The sequence below is a fragment of the Ctenopharyngodon idella genome, chromosome 16, assembly GCF_019924925.1.
Source record: "Ctenopharyngodon idella isolate HZGC_01 chromosome 16, HZGC01, whole genome shotgun sequence".
In the NCBI taxonomy this organism is placed as follows: domain Eukaryota; kingdom Metazoa; phylum Chordata; class Actinopteri; order Cypriniformes; family Xenocyprididae; genus Ctenopharyngodon; species Ctenopharyngodon idella.
Genome location: NC_067235.1, coordinates 20,624,572 through 20,645,802, shown reverse-complemented (window position 1 = coordinate 20,645,802; position 21,231 = coordinate 20,624,572). Strand labels below are relative to the sequence as shown.

The 21,231-nt window shown below is 40.7% G+C and overlaps 1 protein-coding gene across 1 annotated transcript; it reads left to right on the top strand.

The window, feature by feature from the left end:
• The first annotated feature begins 595 nt into the window (after window positions 1–595).
• Window positions 596–20,701, top strand: arid1aa (AT rich interactive domain 1Aa (SWI-like)). The gene is made up of 20 exons (XM_051864286.1): window positions 596–1,814; window positions 8,408–8,605; window positions 10,152–10,766; window positions 11,586–11,696; window positions 14,099–14,306; window positions 14,485–14,574; window positions 14,684–14,857; window positions 15,544–15,868; window positions 16,029–16,177; window positions 16,301–16,404; window positions 16,519–16,728; window positions 16,832–17,036; window positions 17,422–17,554; window positions 17,634–17,797; window positions 17,939–18,080; window positions 18,184–18,306; window positions 18,397–18,493; window positions 18,739–19,576; window positions 19,673–19,803; window positions 19,886–20,701. Exons 1-20 carry the CDS (start codon window positions 915–917, stop codon window positions 20,624–20,626), a joined length of 5,658 nt encoding a protein of 1,885 aa, XP_051720246.1. The 5' UTR covers window positions 596–914; the 3' UTR covers window positions 20,627–20,701.
• The last annotated feature ends 530 nt before the right edge of the window (window positions 20,702–21,231 follow it).

Here is a 21,231-nt window from a genome sequence, read left to right as displayed (position 1 = left end):
TATAAAATAATAATGAAATGTATTGTAACGTTAACATGTACTGTATAGGCTCTACAATGTGAAAATTATTAACCTAACTTCAGTTTAATGCAAACAAATTGCAATTTTAAAATGCAAACACCCACAGTTACTTGTAAACTGTATTTAATGCCACCTGGAGTGTATTTACATTTATCTTGCATAGTTTCTTTTTTTATGATTATGATGATGATGTTGGTATATGCATATTTTGAACCGCTTCTACCAAGTGACAGATGAATTTGTGCCAAAATACAAGACACGCAGTCTTTGACAACCTCAAAAGATATGGGAAGCATTTTCTGTTTCGTGTGTGTCTGCAGACTTTGGTATTTAATAGAGCAAACCAGTAAGACAAGCTTACTTAATGGAGAGAATGCATCCAACCAATCCAATAGTAATGCCTGGCTATATGGTTTCATTCAGATCACTACTGCCACAGTTTTCCCACCAAAATCTGTTCGAGGAGCCGTTTTCAACCTTGCCGTTATGCAACGTCAATTTAACACCACCCCCCTCCCACCCCACCGGCCCCCCTTCTCCGAATCCATTCCGCACTCTGAAGTGAGTCCGAGCCATATTTTACTGGTCTCAGCGCACCTCGGTAAAATGGCTGTATCTAAGTGAGCCTCGTGCTGGTGTGATCCGTTCCTCGGCTGTAGTCTACTTCTGCAACAGAACCCCCACAAATTCCGTGTCGGTTAAATTTCATTTCCCGGGAACTCGGTGCGAGAGAGTCTAAAAAACGGGGCCGACGGTGGAGTCCGGATTCGGTCCGGCGTAAGGGGTGGGGATGAGTCGGGACACGGGTAAATTGTTGTAAAACTATTGTATTTACATTCAATGTTTCGCGTTTGATTGTGACCGACTCGCCGAGAGGGAGAGGGGGGGGGATCATGGCCGCTCAGGTCGCCAGCGCTACCTCTCTCAACACCAGCCCGCCTTCCGAGCTGAAAAAACCGGATCGAGACCCAAAGGAGGAGTCGGTACCGGGGGAGAAGCAGCAGGAAAATAAGGAACCGGGACTAGAGAGCGGATCTCCGGCTCGCGGGGAACTGCAGGACCGGGCCGATGTGGGAAATGCTGGGGGAGGAGGGGAGTCGGAGATGAAGAACGGCAACGGGAATCCGTCGAGGGTGAACAATAATCAAAATGAGACCACCGGACCGGAGGGGAACAACCACCCTGGGATGGTACACCATCACGCGCCCGGGTTTCAGCCAGCTTCCTATAGCTACGCGCAGCACTACGGCCGGGCCCCTTTTCATCAACATGGCGGACAACAAAGCCCTGGCATGGCAGCTGCAGCGGGGCCAGGCGCGCTGTCGAGCAGCATGATGGACCCCTATCAACCCAACTCCCATGATCACGGCTTCCCGAACCACCAGTACAACAACTACAGTCCGTTCGGGAACCGAAGCCCGTACCCGGGCCAAGGCTACGGCATGAACTCTCCGCGCAGCGCTCCTCAAGCTCAGGCGGTAGGGGGGCAGTCAGCCAAGCAGCAGCAGCCAGCAGCGGCTGCATCTTACAGCAATCAGCGGTATAACATGGGAAACCCGCAGCCAACATCCACCCCGACTCTCAACCAGCTTCTCACCTCCCCGAGCGGTGCCCGGGGCTACCCGAATTACCCGCCGAGCGACTACAACAGCCAGGACGGTGCTAAGGGACCAGCAGATATAGGCAGCAGCAGCGGGCAGTATGGTGGGGGCCATCCGGGTTGGCAACAAAGGACCCATCACCCGCCACCCATGAGTCCTGGAAGTACCGGACAGCCCCTGGGTAGAAACCAGGTAAAATTACAACCCTAATGCCTTTTAAAACTGCTTCTCTCTGGCTTTGCTCAAGTCATATGAGTGGTTGAAACGCACTGTGCTTGCTATTGTCTGAGCTAGAGACTATAAAATGGCTGCCTCCTTGGTTTTCCATAGCAGCTCATCATTTAACTGTTTATATTTAGTTTAAATAACGAAACTTTCGAAAAGCCACTAGGTTCGTGGCTGGACGTGTGTTGTGAGTTGAAAACTGTTGGCTATTATTGGTTGAGTTGAAGGTAGATCTCTGGTTGAAAATGCGTATTTAGCGCAGGCTGCTTCTCCATCGAGGAGGCTTAAACGCATTTAGCTTTTCCCTGTTAGGCCTTTCTGTGTTTTATATGCTTTATTGTTCTGTATATTTATCTAATATGCTAGATGTAGCCGATTGGCGTGTTGTTCGTCAGTTCTGATGTTAATTAGGAGGGCGATTAACATAATATCAGCAGATATTTCATGTGGAAAAACCCGTGTTGTGTAAACCGATACGTACGTGTCACACTGCTACGGTCGAGAAACATAGGCTAATTAACCTTATTTTGGCTTAAAATGTATTTTAATGCACTTTAAAATGACGTTACTAGTACATTTGATGAGGAAAAGCTTTAGTTTTAAAGCGTAGACTCAATTGAATGTCGGTCTCTGTGCGCGCAGTTTGTAAACACAAGCCCAGTGATTTGAGTAAGTGCAGATTGGTTTGCAGTGGGATTTGAATTGTGGAGGTAAAGTCCTCCTGTCAAAGGCAGGAGACAGTTGGTCTTGGGTTGACATGCTCGCTGAGATCTGATTGGCTCTGCATCCTGTGCTCTTGGCCATTTATAATTGCATATGATGTAACTGAAACACTTGCTGATTAGCTCATGTTCCTCACCTCCCTCAATCTTTCAGTAATGTAATGTATATGTGAAATTACATTTAGGGCGAATTCTACATGTTGGGGAAGTATGAGTTTATTAATTTAACAAGTTGGGTTGTATTCAGACACTAACACTTTTAACAGCTTGTTGTCAGTTAATGTTTTATAAACTTTTAAACAACTTGTATACGAATGTATAAAAGCATACGTATAAAATGCATATATAAAAAGGATGCGTGTCAGTTCTCCTTATGAATATTTCTTGTATGGGAGAAGATAATATAAATAGTCATTTAAATTTTTGCAAGTCTTGGTATTTGTTGTGATGGTGTGTTAGACCAAAATTTTTTCAAAACCCGTATTTAAAAATGTCAGCAAAAATTGTAATTCAAACTTTGTCACTCACCGACTGGGAAGCTTTAGTGTGTTTTTGCAGTTTTGATTATTGAAGACACTTGAATAGTCTGTGTCTTATTTCTCTAGCCTGTTAGATATTGAGCTAGAAAATCTTTTTGAATTCTCTTTAATTCATGCCAGTTGTTTACAGTATGATGTTGTGCACTATTTCCTGTCTGGTCATTCACTGCATGCTAAATTCTTGTTCATGTGGTCCCTATCATGATTGTTTGTCTTGGATGTGTCCAAACACTTTTAAGTGCAATTTCAAGGTTGAACTACATCAGTTTACCACAGTTAACTTAGTTTCTTATACTAAGTTGAGGGTACATGTGCATCTGATAAGGGGATTGAAACTTGGTGGTTTGCAAGTTTTTCTTTTTACCCATAATGCCCAGAGTTTCTTAATTTTCTTCATTAAAGAAAAATATTGTTACTTCCAATTAAGATATTGTGAAATATTTAGAACCTGTGAAGAATGTGGGAAAAAGGTGCTTTATTTTCCTGCCTTTTTTAACTTCCTCATTAATCTGAGCATTATTCATTATTTTTGTTAACAAGATTAGGATCTCTGGGTTGGTATTTAAAACAAATGTTTATGCATTTATTTGATCAAATATTATATCTTTTAAAACATAATTTGTTCTTGTGATAGCAAAGCTGAATTTTCAGCATCATTACTCCAGTCTTCAGTATGGCATGATTCTTCAGAAATCAATTTGCTGCTCAAGAAATATTTCTTATAATTATCAGAGTTGTGCTGCTTAATATGTTTGTGGAAACCATGCAACTTTTTTAGTATTCTTTGATGATAAAAAATATTCCTTGCAAAATAAAAGTATTAATTAAAAAAATTCTTACTGACATCAAAATGTAGTGTAGGTCTTTTACAATTTGTACAGAACTTCTTGGTTAATTATATTGCTTGATTAATTGATTGATTTTGATGTAGCTTTGAACTCTGTTTGAGATTCAATAAGACATTATAGAGTCAGAGTTATGCTTACTGCAGCTTCTGAATGTTGTCCTGCCTTCAGTCGATCTGTAAGTCTTCTAGTGTCCACCCCATCCCCCCCGTGGCCAATCACAGCGCCCGTCCAGCAGCCTCTCCTGCCAAGGGAGCCCTCACTTTATCTTATGCAGATTAGCCATGTGCTGCTTTTATTTATTTTATTTTTCCATTCGGACACTGGAAAATGTCAAGAGCAGCTTGCCCTCAGTCATTTCACACTTTAGAGCGTTTACAGCCGTAGACCTTCTTTCAAGGTTTGAACTCAAGCCAAATTCAAAACAAGCCTCTTAGATATTTGACATGCTTCCTTCCTACTTGAGGTTTCACTGGTCCAAATTTAATAGGACAACACAGGTGTACTTTCTTGTCTATTTATTTTTCATGTTGTGTCATTCAGTGATGATGTTTAAGCTTTGGTCATGTTTGAGTCAGTGCCCATCTGCGAAGAACAAACAAGGCGATTGTGCCATCCATTTTTACACAATCTGACTTGAATTCACTAGGGGAAAAAAAGATATATTAAAAAAAAAAAAAAAGCAAAATAAAGAGACTAAACAAAGGGTCATTTAAAAGTGTTGGCTGAATTTCACAGTTGTCGATTTGGTTCCTAGTTTTGCTTCCATCAGTTTAACACTTCATATCAACATTTGCATTTCATAATTGCCACAGTAACACTTCATTGTCAGCATATGCATAAATGCGTCATTTGTGCATTGTCATTTGACTTTGAAAACCAAAATCAGTGTTTGTTTGTTATATATTCTGGGTCATCAGATCACAAAGCCCTTCTTTCCATCTTTGTATATCACAGTGTGAGATTCGAATGTAATATGAATCAGTGAAACTACACTCATTGGTGCACTACAGTTACGTTGCTCATCTATCTTCTGAACGGAAGTTACAATATAATTATGCCAAAAGATCACATTAATATTACAATGATTGATATGTTGCCTAATGAACTGGAGTATGTTTTATTATCATAATGATTATCACCTGATGTTTAATGTAGTGTCACAATAGTACCAGCAGCATGATATTCAAGATAAATGTTGAAATTTTAAAAACATAATGTATTATAGGATCTGGGCGATCTGAGCTAAACTTATTATATCTTGATTTGTCAGCAGTTTGATGATGTTTTATGCATGAATTTAGTATCAGACATTTTTAAAATATCTTTTATAACTCTCATCCTTGGAGTTGCAAAAGGGATCATGAAACTGAATGGCCAGTTAAAAAGCTTATTATAATCATCACCATATTCACAAAGTTGCTTAATTTTATTATTGTTTATATTCAGTCGATCACCCAGCTGTATTACATGGCGTAATATGGTATACATTACTGTTTGGGGTTAATAAGGTTTTTAAAAATGTTTTTGAAAGAAGTCTCATGTTCACCAAGGCTGAATTTATTTGATCACCTGTTTTATATATATTTTAAAATGTACTTTATTCCTGTGGTAGGTAGCAAAGCTGAATTTTCAGCAAGCCATTACTTCAGTCTTCAGTGTCACATGATCCTTCAGAAATCATTCTAATATGCTGATTTGGTGCTCAAGAAAAAATTTCTTATCGATGTTGAAAACATTTGTGCTGCTTAATATTTTTGTGAAAACCATTATACATTTTTTTTTTTTTTTTTTTTTTTTTCAGGATTCTTTGAAAACTAGAAAGGAACATAACTTATTTATATAGAAATATTTTTAATATGTGTCTTTACTGTCACTCTTGAACAATTTAATGCATCCTTGCTGAATAAAACAAATCTTATTGACCCCAAACTCTGAACTGTATTTTATACTGTATTTAGATATCAAATACTGTGTAGGTGAGCACTGGTGAGGAGTATTTATTTGGCTGCTTTGTAATCATATTAAGCTGACCTTTAGGATTTCATTTTTCATGTTGGATAGATTTAACATCATGAAACAAGACGATATGGATGAATGTATGCTGATTGTTTTTTTTTTTGTGAACGTACATGGAGAATTATGAACTGCATATGCTCCTTTTTTCTGTCTGATGTGATTGATTTTTGTTCTCTCAAGTATGGCAAGTAATTGTTGAAGTGTAAGTATTACTAGTATGAAATACTATAATTGAATGTAACAGGTATTTAAATCACATTTATTTTTAACCTGGAAGAGAACAGGACTGTGAACTCACTGTTACAGCCACTATTCAGTCATAAGGATGTTAATTTAATTAACATTCACTTATTATTTAAAAAAATGTTAAATACACATGTAGTAAAAATAACAAATGTTGTGAGGAGACAATAAAATGTTATGACTATAACTGCATGTACATGCAATTAATGGTCATTGCTTGCGGGGAATGAAGTTCAGCTTTTTAAAGGCAAGATTTAAATCTTTTTTTTTTTTTTTTTTTGAATCAGTCAAATTGTCTTTTGTGAAAAACTATTTTAAGTTGCTGCAATTACTAACATACTGCCATGTTCTGCATTCAGCAGGAATGGATATTGGAAACTGGCTGTATTTTGTTGTTTATCCTAGGGCTGGGCGATATGGCCAAAAAATCTTCTCTGTATTTTTTTTGCTAAATGGCAATATAAAGGTATTTTCTTCTACTTTCTATTTGGATTAAAAAACAACAACAAAAAAACCCCAACTGTATTTAAAAAAAAAAAAAAAAAAAAAAAAAGTTATTTCACATCCTGCACAAAGTTGTCCTACCAGCTATGTTCATATCAAAGGCTATGAAAACAAATATAGTGAATGCAACCATGTAGGCTGTGCTATATATTATGTCACATTATATTCTAACATTGTAACAACATAACAATCTAAAAACGGAGTAAAGCAGAAGTAAAAACCAAATTTAAAAATAAAATCAAAAGCACATACTAAATGTAAAATGGTAAGACGAACACATATTTCCTCATCTGTGCTTATAATTATTATATTAGTCTACATTTGATTACCCTATTACAATAGTCACAGTAGGCTTGTCCACTCCTGACTGTAAAATGGAAAAATTTGCAAGACTTTCTAACATTTACAGATGGAGAATATACCTGTGAAATGTAAGTAACGCACTGAGAAAAAAACATCTCAAACGCATTAAACAGCACAAGTATCTGTCAGAGCATCTGACGGGTCAGGCCGCATTAAACTATATGCGTTAACTATATCTTACGAGTTATTTTGAAGCCCTTAAAGGGTTAGTTCACCTAAAAATGAAAATTCTGTCATTTAATTTCTCACCCTCATGTCGTTCCAAACCCGTAAGACTTTCGTTCATCTTCGGAACGCAAATGACAATCTTTTTGATGAAATCTGAGAGCTTTCTGTCCCTCCATAGACAGCCTACACAATTGCAACTTTGACGCTACAAAGTTTATAGAGGTTGTAAAACTAATCCGTATGTATTGAGCGGTTTAGTCCAAATTTTCAGACACGATCGCTTTATATGATGAACAGATTGAATTTAGGCTTTTATTCAACTACTGTATATTGATATAAACGGAATTGCCTCATCTAGTCGTTTATTATATTTTTATATATATATATATATAATATATATTATATATATTAGTACAAACTCAAGTCGATGTACCGCCCATCCCTAGTTCATCCCTGTTTATGCAGTTGTTTTGTTCTCAATAATTGCTAGTTTACAAAAACATGGCTGCTGTTCCAACTCCAATATTTACATGACCCCTCATTCTGGACTTTTATGCACCAGCACTCATCTCATTGCAAGTCAAGCTGGACTTCTCCTCTCATGTCATTAAGCCCTGTGTCATTCATTCGGTGCCAAGATTGCCGTCTTTTTCCGAAAAAAGGAAAAGCTGGCTTGGCCGAGGCTCAAGCAGAGCTACAGCTGGGATGTGTTAAATATTCGGCAGACTGCCCTCCATTTGAAATGAGTTATATATAGCACTGTTGACTTCCTTAACTAAGGCTGAGCAAGGTAACGGTCAGGTTAATAACCGTGGGAATCGGCAGCAGAGGGTTATTTGCTGTCTCTCTTTTTCCTTCTCCTTTTTCCACTATCGTTTCCCCCTCTGGCTGTTCTCTCTCTTCTTCTCTTGTGGTTTCTTGCATTTTTATTCTGTCCTTGCTCTTCTTTCATTTCCACCCTGGCTTTTTAAAATTAAATTCTCAAGTGTGGGAGTGCAGTAGTACAGTATAATAGTTTGATTTTATGGTTTTGGAAAATATGTCCTTGAGTTTTTGAAAGCTTTGTAAATGTCTTTGTGTAAAACTGAGTTTTTACTTTTCTGTCATTATCTGTGAGTTACCTTTGCTCAAACCTCTTTGTCACTTTCGTTCCACAGACTCCAGGCTCCATGGATCAAATGGGGAAAATGCGCGGTCAGCCGTATGGGTCAGGTGGGCCTTACTCCCAGCAGCCCCATCAAGGGCCTCCTTCAGGGCCCCAGCAGGGCCCTGCTTACCCAGGCCAGGGCTATGGGCCCCCTGGCCCACAGAGATACCCTATGGGCATGCAAGGACGTATGCAGTACGGCCAACAGGTCATTGCTCTTTCTCAGTGTTTTAGGGTTCACACTTTGACTTGGCTTTCAGGGATGGCGTATGTTACGCCATTTATACTGTTTTTTTTCCCCCATTGATACTGTTTTTTTCCCCCCATTGATACTGTTTTTTGCTTCATGTGCTTTACACTTGTAATTATATGAGAATATTCTGGAAATTGTAAGTGTTGTGAAACTAATAATGCTTATTTTGTAACATACTGCAATGCGCACTCTCATTTGTATAAAAAATAGATGTTGGGGGAAAATACTGGATTGTTTTTCAGTGTTCTTCGATTGTGATTTCGATGCACTGGTATCTATGTAATTTCGTAAGCAAGCTTTTTAAGCTCTTAAAGTTAGTTTAGCAGCATAGTTACACAGGCACTCTATGTTCTGTCTGTTTTCAAAGAAAGAAGGTTCAAGGTAAAAAAAATATGAAGTCAGTTTGCTAATAGTGTAAAATGAAATTGCAGTCAAATACAAAATGAATATTACCTCTCTGATGCATGTAGACAGATCTTTAAAATTTATTATTAAACATTCAGGACGTGATGTTACAATCAAACCAACATTATCTTGGACCCTAACCCATAATTCTAAATGACTTCGCTCTTGATATGTTTGGTAATGATAATTCAACATTGCTGTCAAATGTGGTTATGCATAAAGTACCACACAACAGTATCTTTTATGTTTAACTCCCAGAATGCATGATCTTGTGAGGGGGGGGGGAAGACAGATTAAGAATGATTATATTCTTAATTTGAAGTAAAATTTAGTTCTTGGCTGGTTTTTGGTGTTACAAAACATGACAGTTTTGTTTGGACAATATTGTGTCCCAGGTATCATTGGATCTCTAGCATTACTAGCCTTAATAAATAATTACAAATGTGATGTCGGACAAGGTCACACTTTCTGCCTGGTAAAACAACCACATTTTTTTCCATTTATTATTATTATTTAGGGAATACAAAGGTTAAAATGTTGTTAGGCTCATTATGTACAGGTTATAAATAAAACCCATCTGATCTTGTTTCTTTAGCAATAAACTCTGTCCCTATTTTGATATTTGTTCATGAAAACTCATTAACAATATCAGGGAATTTTAAAATTGTGATTTCTCAGGCCTGAAAGAGTCATGGAAATTTCTGATGTGGAAATATCCATTTTTCTTATGCTGTGTGTTCTCTGTTTTGCTACATCGAAGTACATTTTTGGTCTTTTTTTATTATTTTTTTTTAAAGTAGTAATTTAAATCTTTTAATCCTTTGATCAAGAACGACTTGAAAAGTCATGGAAATTTAAGTCAAGTTTACTTTTATAGCACTTAATACAATACAGATTGCTTCAAAGCAGCTTTACAGTAATTAACAGGAATAAAAGCGTCAGTGTTGCAAATTCATTTGTCAAAAAGTGTGGGAACCTTGTCTATAGCATGTGAAAGGAAGTTTCTTTTTTAGTCTATTTACCCGCATGATGTAAATCAGTGTAGGAAATGCCATGAGTTTAATGATCTTTAGTGCCATCCTACTTGTTTTTGCAGATGCCATCATACGGACAGCAGGGACCAGGGGGTTACGTGCAGCAGGGGCAGCAGCCTTATTATGGTCAGCACGGTCAGGGGCCTCACTCCGGCCAGCAGCAGTCGCCATACCCCCAGCCGTCCCCTGGGCAACCAGGAGTCCAGGCACCTTATTCACAGCAACCTCATGCTCCCCAGTCATCTGGCCCACATGCACAGGCTGGCCCTCCTTACCAACAACCCCACATGCCCCAGCAAACTCAGGGGCAAATGCCCGGCCCCTCGCCGGGCTCATCCCAGTCCCCGTACTCGCAGTCCTCAGCAGCATCCCAGTCTAGCCAGTCTCCCTATCCACAGCAACAGGTGCCTCAGTCCCAGCCCTCACAGCAGGGGAGCTCCCAGGCTCCTCCTGCATCCCAGGCCCAGCCCAGCTACCCGCCCGGCCAAGGCCCCCAGCAGCAGCAGCCGCCACCACCACCATCACAGCAGCCACCGCAGACGCCTACACCTGCTTCTCAGCAGCCCGCGGGACACGGACAGATGCCGCAGGGACAGCCCACGTCATACTCCCAGAATCCCCCACAACAACAGCAGCAGCAACAATCACCGTATCAGCGATTTCCTCCTCCTCCTCAGGTAACTTAAGCTTTCTGCTTTTTTATCCAAGTGGTGGATGAAAATGAGAAAATGAAAGGACTCTGAATTTTCAGCAGCCATTACCCCATTCTTCAGCTTTTTCCTCACAGGAATGAATTACATTTTAAAATAGAAAACAGTTAGTTATTTTAAATTGTGAAATATTTTTTACAATATTACTGCTTTTACTGTATTTTTGATAAGATAAATGCAGCCTTGCAGAGAGAGACTACTTTCAAAAATGTTGAAAGAAAATCTTTGAATGGTAGTCTATATTTTCTAATAATAATGTATTATGAATGAATGTGAATTAAGAATGATTAATAAATGCTGCAAAAATGGTTTGAAAATTGAAAATGGTTGTTCATTGTTAGTTTATAATACACAATGCATTAACAAATGTAACCTTATTGTAAAGTATTGACAATGTATGTCAAATAACGCTTCATGTGTAAATCAACTGAATGATGTTTTGTCAACCTATTTACCATGTTTATTTGTGAACGTATGCAAATGTAAAGGTGGGATGTGAATTGCATGTTAATATGTGTTTGAACTAAATTGGATGACTGCTTTTGCATTTATTTTAAAATCTGGAATGCATTTCATTTTACAGTGCCACCGCATTCACAGGCTTATACGGTAATAAAAGTGGTATTGTAACTGGTTATTCTTAAGTACAAAAACAGGAACTTTTATTATTAACTGTGAGACTGACCAAAACGGACCCATAATATCTGTAAGCGAAAGCATCTATGCATGCATCCACTGGCCTAGATACCTATATCGACTGACCTGGGATGGCTTTTCCCCCCACAGGAGATTTCCCAGGAGTCTTTTAGCTCCCAGTCCAGCGCTCCAACCTCCGGCCCGCCTTTGGCATCGAAGAGCAGCACAGAGGACATGCAGGGCAGACCCTCCAGTCTACCAGTGAGTCTGATGCTTTCATTTCGCACAAGCTGTTGACTTCGTCCAGACGCATTTAAAGATGCATTGTGAATTTGACGGATTCGCAAATGCACAATCAAGTTTTTTTCAGTCAAAGCGTTCTATTTTATGTTGACTTTTTGTTCAGAGTAATTAGCTTGAAGATGTGAGCATAATTCAGCCTCAGCTGCACCTTTATCTCAGGAGTGATTATGTAGGACCTTTGGGGTTGTTGCTAAATGGAGAATTTCATATGGTCTGTCACGGAAATATATGCCGTCGGTTCTCTCGGTACCTTTTTTTTTTTTTTACTCTCCATGTGAATCCTGCTTCTCTGTCTTCGAGATATAATTGCATTTGAGTGTGTGTTATGACCTGTGAGACAGTGTCTGAAAAGGACACATGGAGAGACACCCAGCTGCGCTGACTCAGCACACGTGCAGCCGACAGCCGTAGCCATGGCAACCTCAGGGACGCTGTGATCTCACTCCCCCCCCCCCCAGATGAGATAAATAAGGCCAGCAGCCTCTGGCTGTGTGATTGTATGTGTACGAGAGCACTTGAGCGTATGTGTGTCCCAGAGAGGAAAAAAAAAGTGTGCCAGAGTTCATTGTTGCAGAGTGGAAGAAGCTGTCACAGGAAGATTTATTCTGAAGAAGAAAAGTTTTGTGGTATAATTAAACTTGCTATTGTGCTGCTGATTTGTGTTTGTTTGTTTTTAAGATGATGATTCTTTTTTTTTTTTTTTTTTTTTTTTGGTGAGTCCTTGGGCTAATTTTCAGTACAGAAAATATATCTTGCCTTGGCCTAACAATTAAGCAACAAAACTTATCCAGAAGCTGCAAGTTCCTATGCTGCTGAATGTGGATTTTTTTTTTTTTTTTTTTTTTTTTTTCCATAGAGCTTATGCTTTAAAATCTGTGAAAGCTGAAGATAATGGCATGAAGAATTGTTTGAATCAGCTGACAGCTTCATTTTTAAAGTCCTAGCAGAAACGTTGGAATACCAAATAACACCAGTCTTTTTGTGTTTGTTTTTTCTTTTACATTTTGTTTTGTAAGGGAATTTAAACTGTAAAGCAGTGATTTTTGAAGTCGGCATGAAACAATTTACCTTTAAATTTTATAAAAGCATGTCATTGATTTTACTGTGAAGGATTCATCCATGCACATGTTTTTTGTTGTTGTTTTGTTTTTGTTTTTTTTTGAGCTTGTAATTCTTGATCTTTTTTGAGCTTGTAAAAACTTGATCTTCCTGCGAAATGACACTTGTGACATGCCAGATTTCTCCAATCATTTAGTCCACACCTTTTTTACGATCGACTGCAAGCTTGCATTCAGATTGGCCTCCATCCAATTAAAAACTGTTCGACAGAACCCAGTCCCCACACTATTTTTTTTTTCTTTCTTTTTTTTTCAATAATCTGTTTCACTGGGATGTACAGTACTGTGCAAAAGTCTTAGGCACGTTAGTATTTTCCCCCCCAAAAATTGTTTTAAGCCAGTTATTTATATCTTTTGCTGTAGTGCTGTAGTAGGAAATGTCAGTTTACATTTCCAAACATTCCTTTTGCCATTAATTGTAATAATCCAGTGAGATCTTTGTATGCACAAGGAGTCTGACAACAGCCGGTATGCTCCACACGGAGATCTGATCTCACCATCATCGAGTCCATCTGGGATTACATGAAGAAACAGAAAAATGAAGACTGGCTAAATCCAGAAAAACTGCAGAAACGTCTCCAATACGCTTGAAGAAACCTACATCCAACGCTACAGTACTATGAAAAGTTTTAGGCACTTGTGTAAAAATGCTGTAAAGTGAGGATGCTTTCAAAAATACTGTCATAAATAGATTTTATTTATCAATTAACTTCTATTAAGTAAATCAAATCAATATTTGGTGTGACCATCCTTTGCGTTTAAAACAGCTTTTTTTCCTGGGTACACTTGCGCATAGTTTTTCAGGTAGCTTTGCAGGTAGGAACCTTCAAGCGTATTGGAGACGTTGCCGCAGTTCTTCTGGATTAAGTCTGTCTCAGGTTTTTCCAGTTTCTTCATGTAATCCCAGGCAGACTCGATGATGGTGAGATCAGATCTCCGTATGGAACATACTGGCTGTTGTCAGACTCCTTGTGCATACAAAAATCTCACTGGATTATTGCAATTAATGGCAAATTAAATGTTTGGAAATGTAAACTGATATTTCCTACTGACACACTACAGCAAAAGATATAAATAACTGGCTTAAATCCATTTTTTGGGGTGAAAATACTAAAGTGCCTAAGACTTTAGCACAGTATTGTACAACACAACAGAAAAGATGTTTTTTTTTCTTTTTCTACTTCTGTTACATCAAGGCTTTAATCTTTGATTTTTCTGACCTTTTACGTTCTATTTGCTTAGGACCTATCCGGTTCTATCGATGACCTACCTACTGGTACGGAGGGCGCTCTGAGTCCTGGAGTCAGCACATCTGGAGTATCTAGCAGTCAAGGAGAGCAGAGCAATCCAGCACAGTCGCCCTTCTCCCCCCACACCTCTCCCCCGGTGGGCTCGCCTGCCAGTGCCTCAGCATCTCGTTCGGGGCCGCTGTCTCCTGCCACGATGCCAGGTAGGGCTAGTAAACCTTAAATTATTTAGAAATCCTAAAATGTGTTAGTACCACTTTGAGTCATCATGCAGATGATTTGGAATATTTACCAAAATTAAATAAGAAATGTATTTCCGTAGTACCATTTGCAACCTTTTTTTTTTTTTTTAATCACAATTTGTGCATTTCTCATTTGTAGGGAACCAGATGCCTCCCCGCCCTTCAAGTGGACAGTCTGATGGGATCATGCACCCTTCGATGAATCAACCTGGCATGGGACAAGAGAGAGGTAACACAGTCTGTATAAGTTCTATTTTACAATGACAGGACTTTTTTTTCCATCTTCAGGCTCACTTTTTATTTATTGTATCAATTCATCAATCTTGTTGTCTGTGCAGGATATATGCAGAGAAACCCTCAGATGGCTCCCTATGGGTCTCCACAGTCTAGTTCTGCTTTGTCTCCTCGTCAGTCATCTGGAGGCCAGGTGCATGCTGGAATGGTTTCTTATCAACAGAACAACTCTGTGGCGAACTATGCGCCTCAGGGTGGTGGTCAATATGGGCCACAAGGTAAGTGACTCATTGCTAAACATCACATCATCTAAAAAAAAAATGAAGAAAAATGCACATTTTAAAAAGGGTGTTATGTTAAAAGAAGTGATTGTAGTGGAGGTGCAGGACTTTTGTTTTAGTCTTTCTCTTCTTGCTGTCCCTCCAAATCCTTCTCACTCTCACTCTTTTTCTCTTTGTGCGACCAGTGGATCACAGTGTGGTTATTTTTAGCATTGGTGAAAAAAAGGGAGTTGACGTAGCATGGCTCACGTCAGTTGAGCAGCTACAGTGACTGTGGGTTACAGCAGCGCTACATGCTGCTAAAACACTCAAGGGCCTGGAAGTCTCTTCACAAACCCACCCATGAGGCATCCATACCCCACCACATTTGGCCAATGCTGACTTTTAATTGACCAAACTGCTAATACTGTTGTTGTGGTTTTCAGACTTTTTGTTTCATTGCAGAAAATGTAATCCTGGATTAGATTTCTTATTAAATCCATTAGTTTTTCTCTACAAAAAGATAGCATAAGCAGTGTGCTGTTTATTAAATTAACTGGCTTTACTGTCATTGTAAAACTATTATTAATATAGCATTATGTTTGTTTTACATTTCCATGCATGCATATATTTTACAACAAAATTAAGTACCCTGTTTTTACACAACCCTGTATCAGATTACAACTTCCCATCTTCCTCTTCAGGTTATCCCAGGCAGCCTGGTTATAGTGGCATGCCTAATGCCAATTACCCAGGCCCTGGCATGGGCGGATCCATGAATCCTATGTCTGGGCAAGGAGGAGGGCCACTGTTTGCAGGCATGGCTTCTGGGAGGATGCCTCATGGCCAGATGGGTGCACGTCCCTTTGGCCCCAACATGGGTCCCAACATGAGTCCTAGTATGGGCCCTAATATGGGTAACATGCCCCCTCAAGTGGGAACCGGGATGTGCCCACCTCCAGGCCTCAACAGAAAGCCACAGGACGCCTCAGCAATGCAGCATGGACCCGCCAACTCGATACACATAAGGTATGCAATAACTGAAATACAACTGAAGTTGCATAATATCATTAACAAGTACACATTTTAAATGTCTTTTATTTATTTATTTATTTATTTTTTGCCTTGTCTAATATAAAATGATGGCAATGAGTCTGTTTGAAGTGAAATGTTACGTTTTGCCTCTCAGACTACCAGGTTACCCCAATATGTCTCCTGGTCCTGGTATGATGGCCTCAGGACCTCCGTATGTCCCCTCTATGAACAACATGCCTGGGATGATGAACACCCAGGGTTCTCCCTACCCCATGGGTGGTAACATGTCTAACAACACTAGTGGTAAGATCATAACAAAAGTTTCTTTTTGTACACTATATAACCTAGCTGAAATTAAAGCACTTCATTTGTTAAGTCAAATCTCATGCCAGGTCAAAACACAGTTAACCTATGTTTCTCTCCTAGGCATGTCCCCTGGTCCAGACTTTGGTATGGATGGGAAAATTAACCAAGCCCAGAAAATGAATAACAAAGTTGAGGGTACACCCAAGACAGAATCAAAATCCAAGGTTTGCTTAACAATTCAGATGGTAGATATTTAGATAATGCCTTTTATAGCTGAATTCAGTCACCCTTTGTTGCACCTCATGTGTAATTCCTTCCATATAAATGCTTCTGCCTAGAAGTCAAGTTCCTCCACAACAACCAATGAGAAGATCACTCGGTTGTATGAGCTAGGCCCAGAGCCAGAAAGAAAGATGTGGGTAGACCGTTACTTGGCTTTCATAGAGGAAAAAGCCATGGGCATGAGTAACCTTCCAGCTGTGGGACGTAAGCCCCTTGATCTCTTCCGCCTCTACATGTCCGTCAAGGAGATTGGAGGTCTTACACAGGTATATCCAAGCTGTCCATACACATTTAGATAATGTTGAAAGTCTCAACTCATTTTCTCTCAAGGGCATTTGCTTATATGCTTTGGCATCCTTGTAATTGCAGGTTAATAAGAACAAAAAATGGAGGGAGCTGGCCACAAATCTGAACGTGGGGACCTCCAGCAGTGCCGCCAGCTCTCTGAAAAAGCAGTACATCCAATGTCTGTATGCTTTTGAATGTAAAATTGAGCGTGGAGAAGACCCACCACCTGACATTATGTCTGGAGATAGCAAAAAGAACCAGGCCAAAATTCAGCCTCCCTCCCCAGGTTAGTACTGGCAACTTGGACTAATTAAGTTCATCAATTAATATTGCAGGTGCAATTTAAGCTTTGTTTGAACTCATGTATATATGTCTAATCACTAATGACCGTGTTGCAGGAGTCATATGTTATCTTTAAAGTGTCATAAAACCTTAAAACACATTTTTTGAGATGTCAACATGATTGCAGATTGAAGAGTATGTGTCTACATCATTAGACTCTTAACATTTCTCCACATTATTTGTGAGAACTCCTTTATGAAATATTTCATGACCCTTTATCTTGCCCAAGAATTTGGCTTGTAGTACTATTGGTGTTGTAGTACTTGCATGTAAATATAGAAGTATAATGTTCCCAATCTTGTCTTTTTTTTTTTTTTTGCATGGCACAGCTGGATCTGGCTCTCTCCAGGGGCCCCAGACACCACAGTCCACCAGCAGCTCCATGGCGGAAAGCGGAGACTTGAAGCCCCCTACTCCTGCCTCCACCCCACACAGCCAGATGCCCCCAATGCCAAGTGGCAGGTGAGTTTTGCTTGTTTGTCTTGTGCTACTGCCTTTGTCATTTGACTGTGAACTGTTTCTTACCTGCCCTGTTTCTTAGGAGCAGTGTGAACTTGCAAGATCCATTTGCTGATAGCGACTTCTCACGGAGAAGCACTATGACCCCCAACTCTGGCTACCAGTCAGGCATGAGCACCCCAGAGATGCCTGTTCGCATGGGACCCTATGAACCCAATAAAGACCACTTCAGTGGTATGCGTAAAGGTTTGTTGTGTTTTTGTATTTCTGTAACATAATTTGTCCTGTACACCTTGTATAACAGTTCATATTTTATAATAGTGTCATGAGCCATTATAGTTCATGGTTAGCTACATGGTATAATGAGCTGTGTGCTTGTGGTCCTAGTTGGAGAACAGTTCATGTCTGGTGGGCAGGGTCCCAACAGCAGTCTTAGTGATCAGTGCAACAGGGGACCACAAGGCCCTATGGGAAACATGCCTATGGGCCAGCGACACCAGTATCCATATGGTCCCGGTTATGACAGAAGGTATACTAAATCTTTACTTTTTTTGGATTTAAACTCATCCTTTTTCTTTTGTTGGTGTTATGGAAATGATGCAATAAACTCTAACCTCTCCTGCATTGCGTAGACCAGAGTCAGGGATGGGCACAGATGGCAGCATGGGGCCTGGAGTGCCACAGCCAAATATAATACCTTCCAGTGCTGAAGCTGGAATGTACTCACCAAATCGTTACCCTCCACAGCAACAGCGGTTAGTTGACTACTCTGTTTTTATGGAGATTGTATTTGTATTTCTGCTATATCTTTTTACTGATCTCTCTTACATTTGGTGCTTGTGCAGACATGATTCCTATAGTAATCAGTATCCTGGGCAGGGTGCGCCTCCTGGTGGCTCCTATCCGAATCAGCAGCCTGGAATGTACCCGCAACAACAATTGGTAGGAAAGCAGTTAATAGAATGAGTTGATGTTTTTCTACAGTAGTCAACATTTTGAAGTGGATCAAAACCTTTTATCAAAGTTGACCTAAAACCTTCTTCTTAGGACAATTTAGTTCTTAGAACAATTTTTTGAACTTTTTTTGATCCACTTCAAATGTTGACTACTATATTTGACGTTGGTATAATGAATAAATGCTACCGAAAGCCTTGCCATACATTTTAAAAGTAATTTGTTTGCTTTAGAACTACAAAAGGCCAGGTGATGGCAGCTACCCACCAGCTAAACGGCATCATGATGGTGAGATGTTCAGTGGGCCATACAACGCTCAGCAGCCACAGCCACCAACGCAGGCTCCCCCTAGTGGTCCCTCAAGTGGTCAGCAGGAAATGTTTAACCAGTATAACAGTTCTTACCCTGGTTCTGAGCGCCGCCCAGCTGGTCCTCAGAATCAGTTCACTTTCCCCTTTGGAAGAGATCGGATGCAAGCAGGGACGGGCCCAAACTCCCAGGGTTCCATTCCACCTCAAATGATGGGCAGTCCAATGCAGTCTGGTCCTGACGGTCCTCAAGGTGGCATGTGGCAGGGCAGAGGTGATATGGGCTACCCCAGTTACCCTAACCGTCAAGGACCTCCTGCTGGTCCTGGCCAGGGACCTGGCTACCATGCAATGAACCGATCTGAAGACATGATGTCATCTGAACCACGCATGAATCATGATGGGCAGTGGCCTGGGCCACGACAACCCCCATATGGCCCTGGTGGTGCAGGTCCACCAATGAGCAGACCCTTGCAGTCCAACTACCAGTCTCCTCAAACCATGCAAAACCACATTCCACAGGTTTCAAGCCCCACGCCCATGCCTCGCCCCATGGAAAGTAGGACTTCCCCCAGCAAATCACCCTTCATGCCCAGCAATATCAAAATGCAGAAGGTGGGACTTCCAGTCCCTGCATCTCACATTGTACCTCCCTCAGTACAGCCTCCAATGATGAGAAGAGACCTATCCTTCCCTCCAGGTTCCATAGAGGCTACGCCGCCAGTTCTCAAATCACGCAGGCGTCTTACCATGAAAGAAATTGGTAAGAGTTCATTATTTCTTGTAGTGAATTACAACAATCATTTATTTGGCTTAGACCTGTGAGATATGGAAAGATAACTATATACAACTTTTGTAGGCACTCCAGAAGCATGGAGAGTCATGATGTCCCTTAAATCAGGACTGTTGGCAGAGAGCACATGGGCTTTAGACACCATCAACATCTTGTTATATGATGACAACAGTATTTCAAATTTCAACCTTATACAGGTGAGTCATTTTGGGGAAATGACAAAAATATTTGCCATTACTTAAGTGTTCATCTAAATAACACTATTGTCTTCTTTTGAAGCTCCCTGGTTTCCTGGAACTAATTGTTGAGTATTTCCGCCGTTGCCTCATTGAGATCTTTGGGATTCTGAGGGAATATGAAGTTGGTGATCCAGGACAAAGAGCTCTGTTGGATCCCAGCGTGCTCAAAAAAGATGAAAACACTGTGGAAGACGAGGTATTGGTGGAGGGCATGGAGGAAGATGGAGAAACAGAGGAGGAAGATGAAGGAGAGGAAATGCACAGGTCAAAACATCAAGAACAACATTCAGCACCGCTCCAGATAAAACAGGAAGAAAAACCAAGGACGCTTGAAGACTCTGTGAAGAAAGAAGATTGCCAAGGGATTGAAGGAGAGTCATCTGCAGAACCCAAGACTTCAGAGCCACCATGTCTCGAGTTGGCTGTGACTCAAGAGAAGCCCAAACAGGCTAGCAAGTTTGATAAGCTTCCCTTGAAGATTGTAAGAAAGAAGGATCCATTTGTGGTGGACTGCTCGAATAAGCTTGGCCGATTGCAGGAATTTGACAGCGGCCTTCTGCACTGGAGTATCGGTGGAGGTGATACAACAGAACACATCCAAACCCACTTTGAAAGCAAGATGGACCTGTTGCACCATCGGAAGCATCTTGCTGCCCAGGTCCCAGACAGAAAGAGAGAGCTCAGAAGGACAGCCAGGCACCTTCACTGCCCTCATCCAGTGAAGAGCAACGAAAAGAAGTGGATCGGCAGCCTTCTCCAGAGTCATCCACTGAGAAAGTGACCAACGGAATTTCAGATTTGAGGGAGGACAGACCTGCTGACTGCTTAGAAACTGCCTCTGAGGGGACATCACACATAGACAAAGATCAAGAGAAAAAAGTATCAGAGGTGACAACTCCAGAAAACATTAGGCCAGCACCTCCAAGCCCATCATTACAGGGTCAGCGCTCCATTGCCATTTTAGAAGATGAGCCACACAGCAAGGATGAAGCTCCTCTCGTCACGCTCTCAGACTGGCAAGATTCCCTTGCCCGTCGCTGCATTTGTGTCTCCAACATCGTCCGTAGCCTCTCGTTCGTCCCGGGAAATGACTCGGAGATGTCCAAGCACCCAGGGCTGTTGTTATTGCTGGGCCGCTTGCTGCTTCTCCACCATCTGCATCCAGAGCGAAAGCAGGCACCTTTAACCTACGAGAAAGAAGAAGAGGTGGATGAGAGTCTTGGTAGCAAGAAAGATGAATGGTGGTGGGACTGTCTGGAGCTACTGCGGGAAAATTGCTTAGTCACTCTTGCCAACATCTCAGGCCAGCTTGACTTCTCAGTCTACACTGAGAGCATCTGCCTGCCTCTGCTGGATGGCTTGCTCCATTGGGCCGTTTGTCCTTCA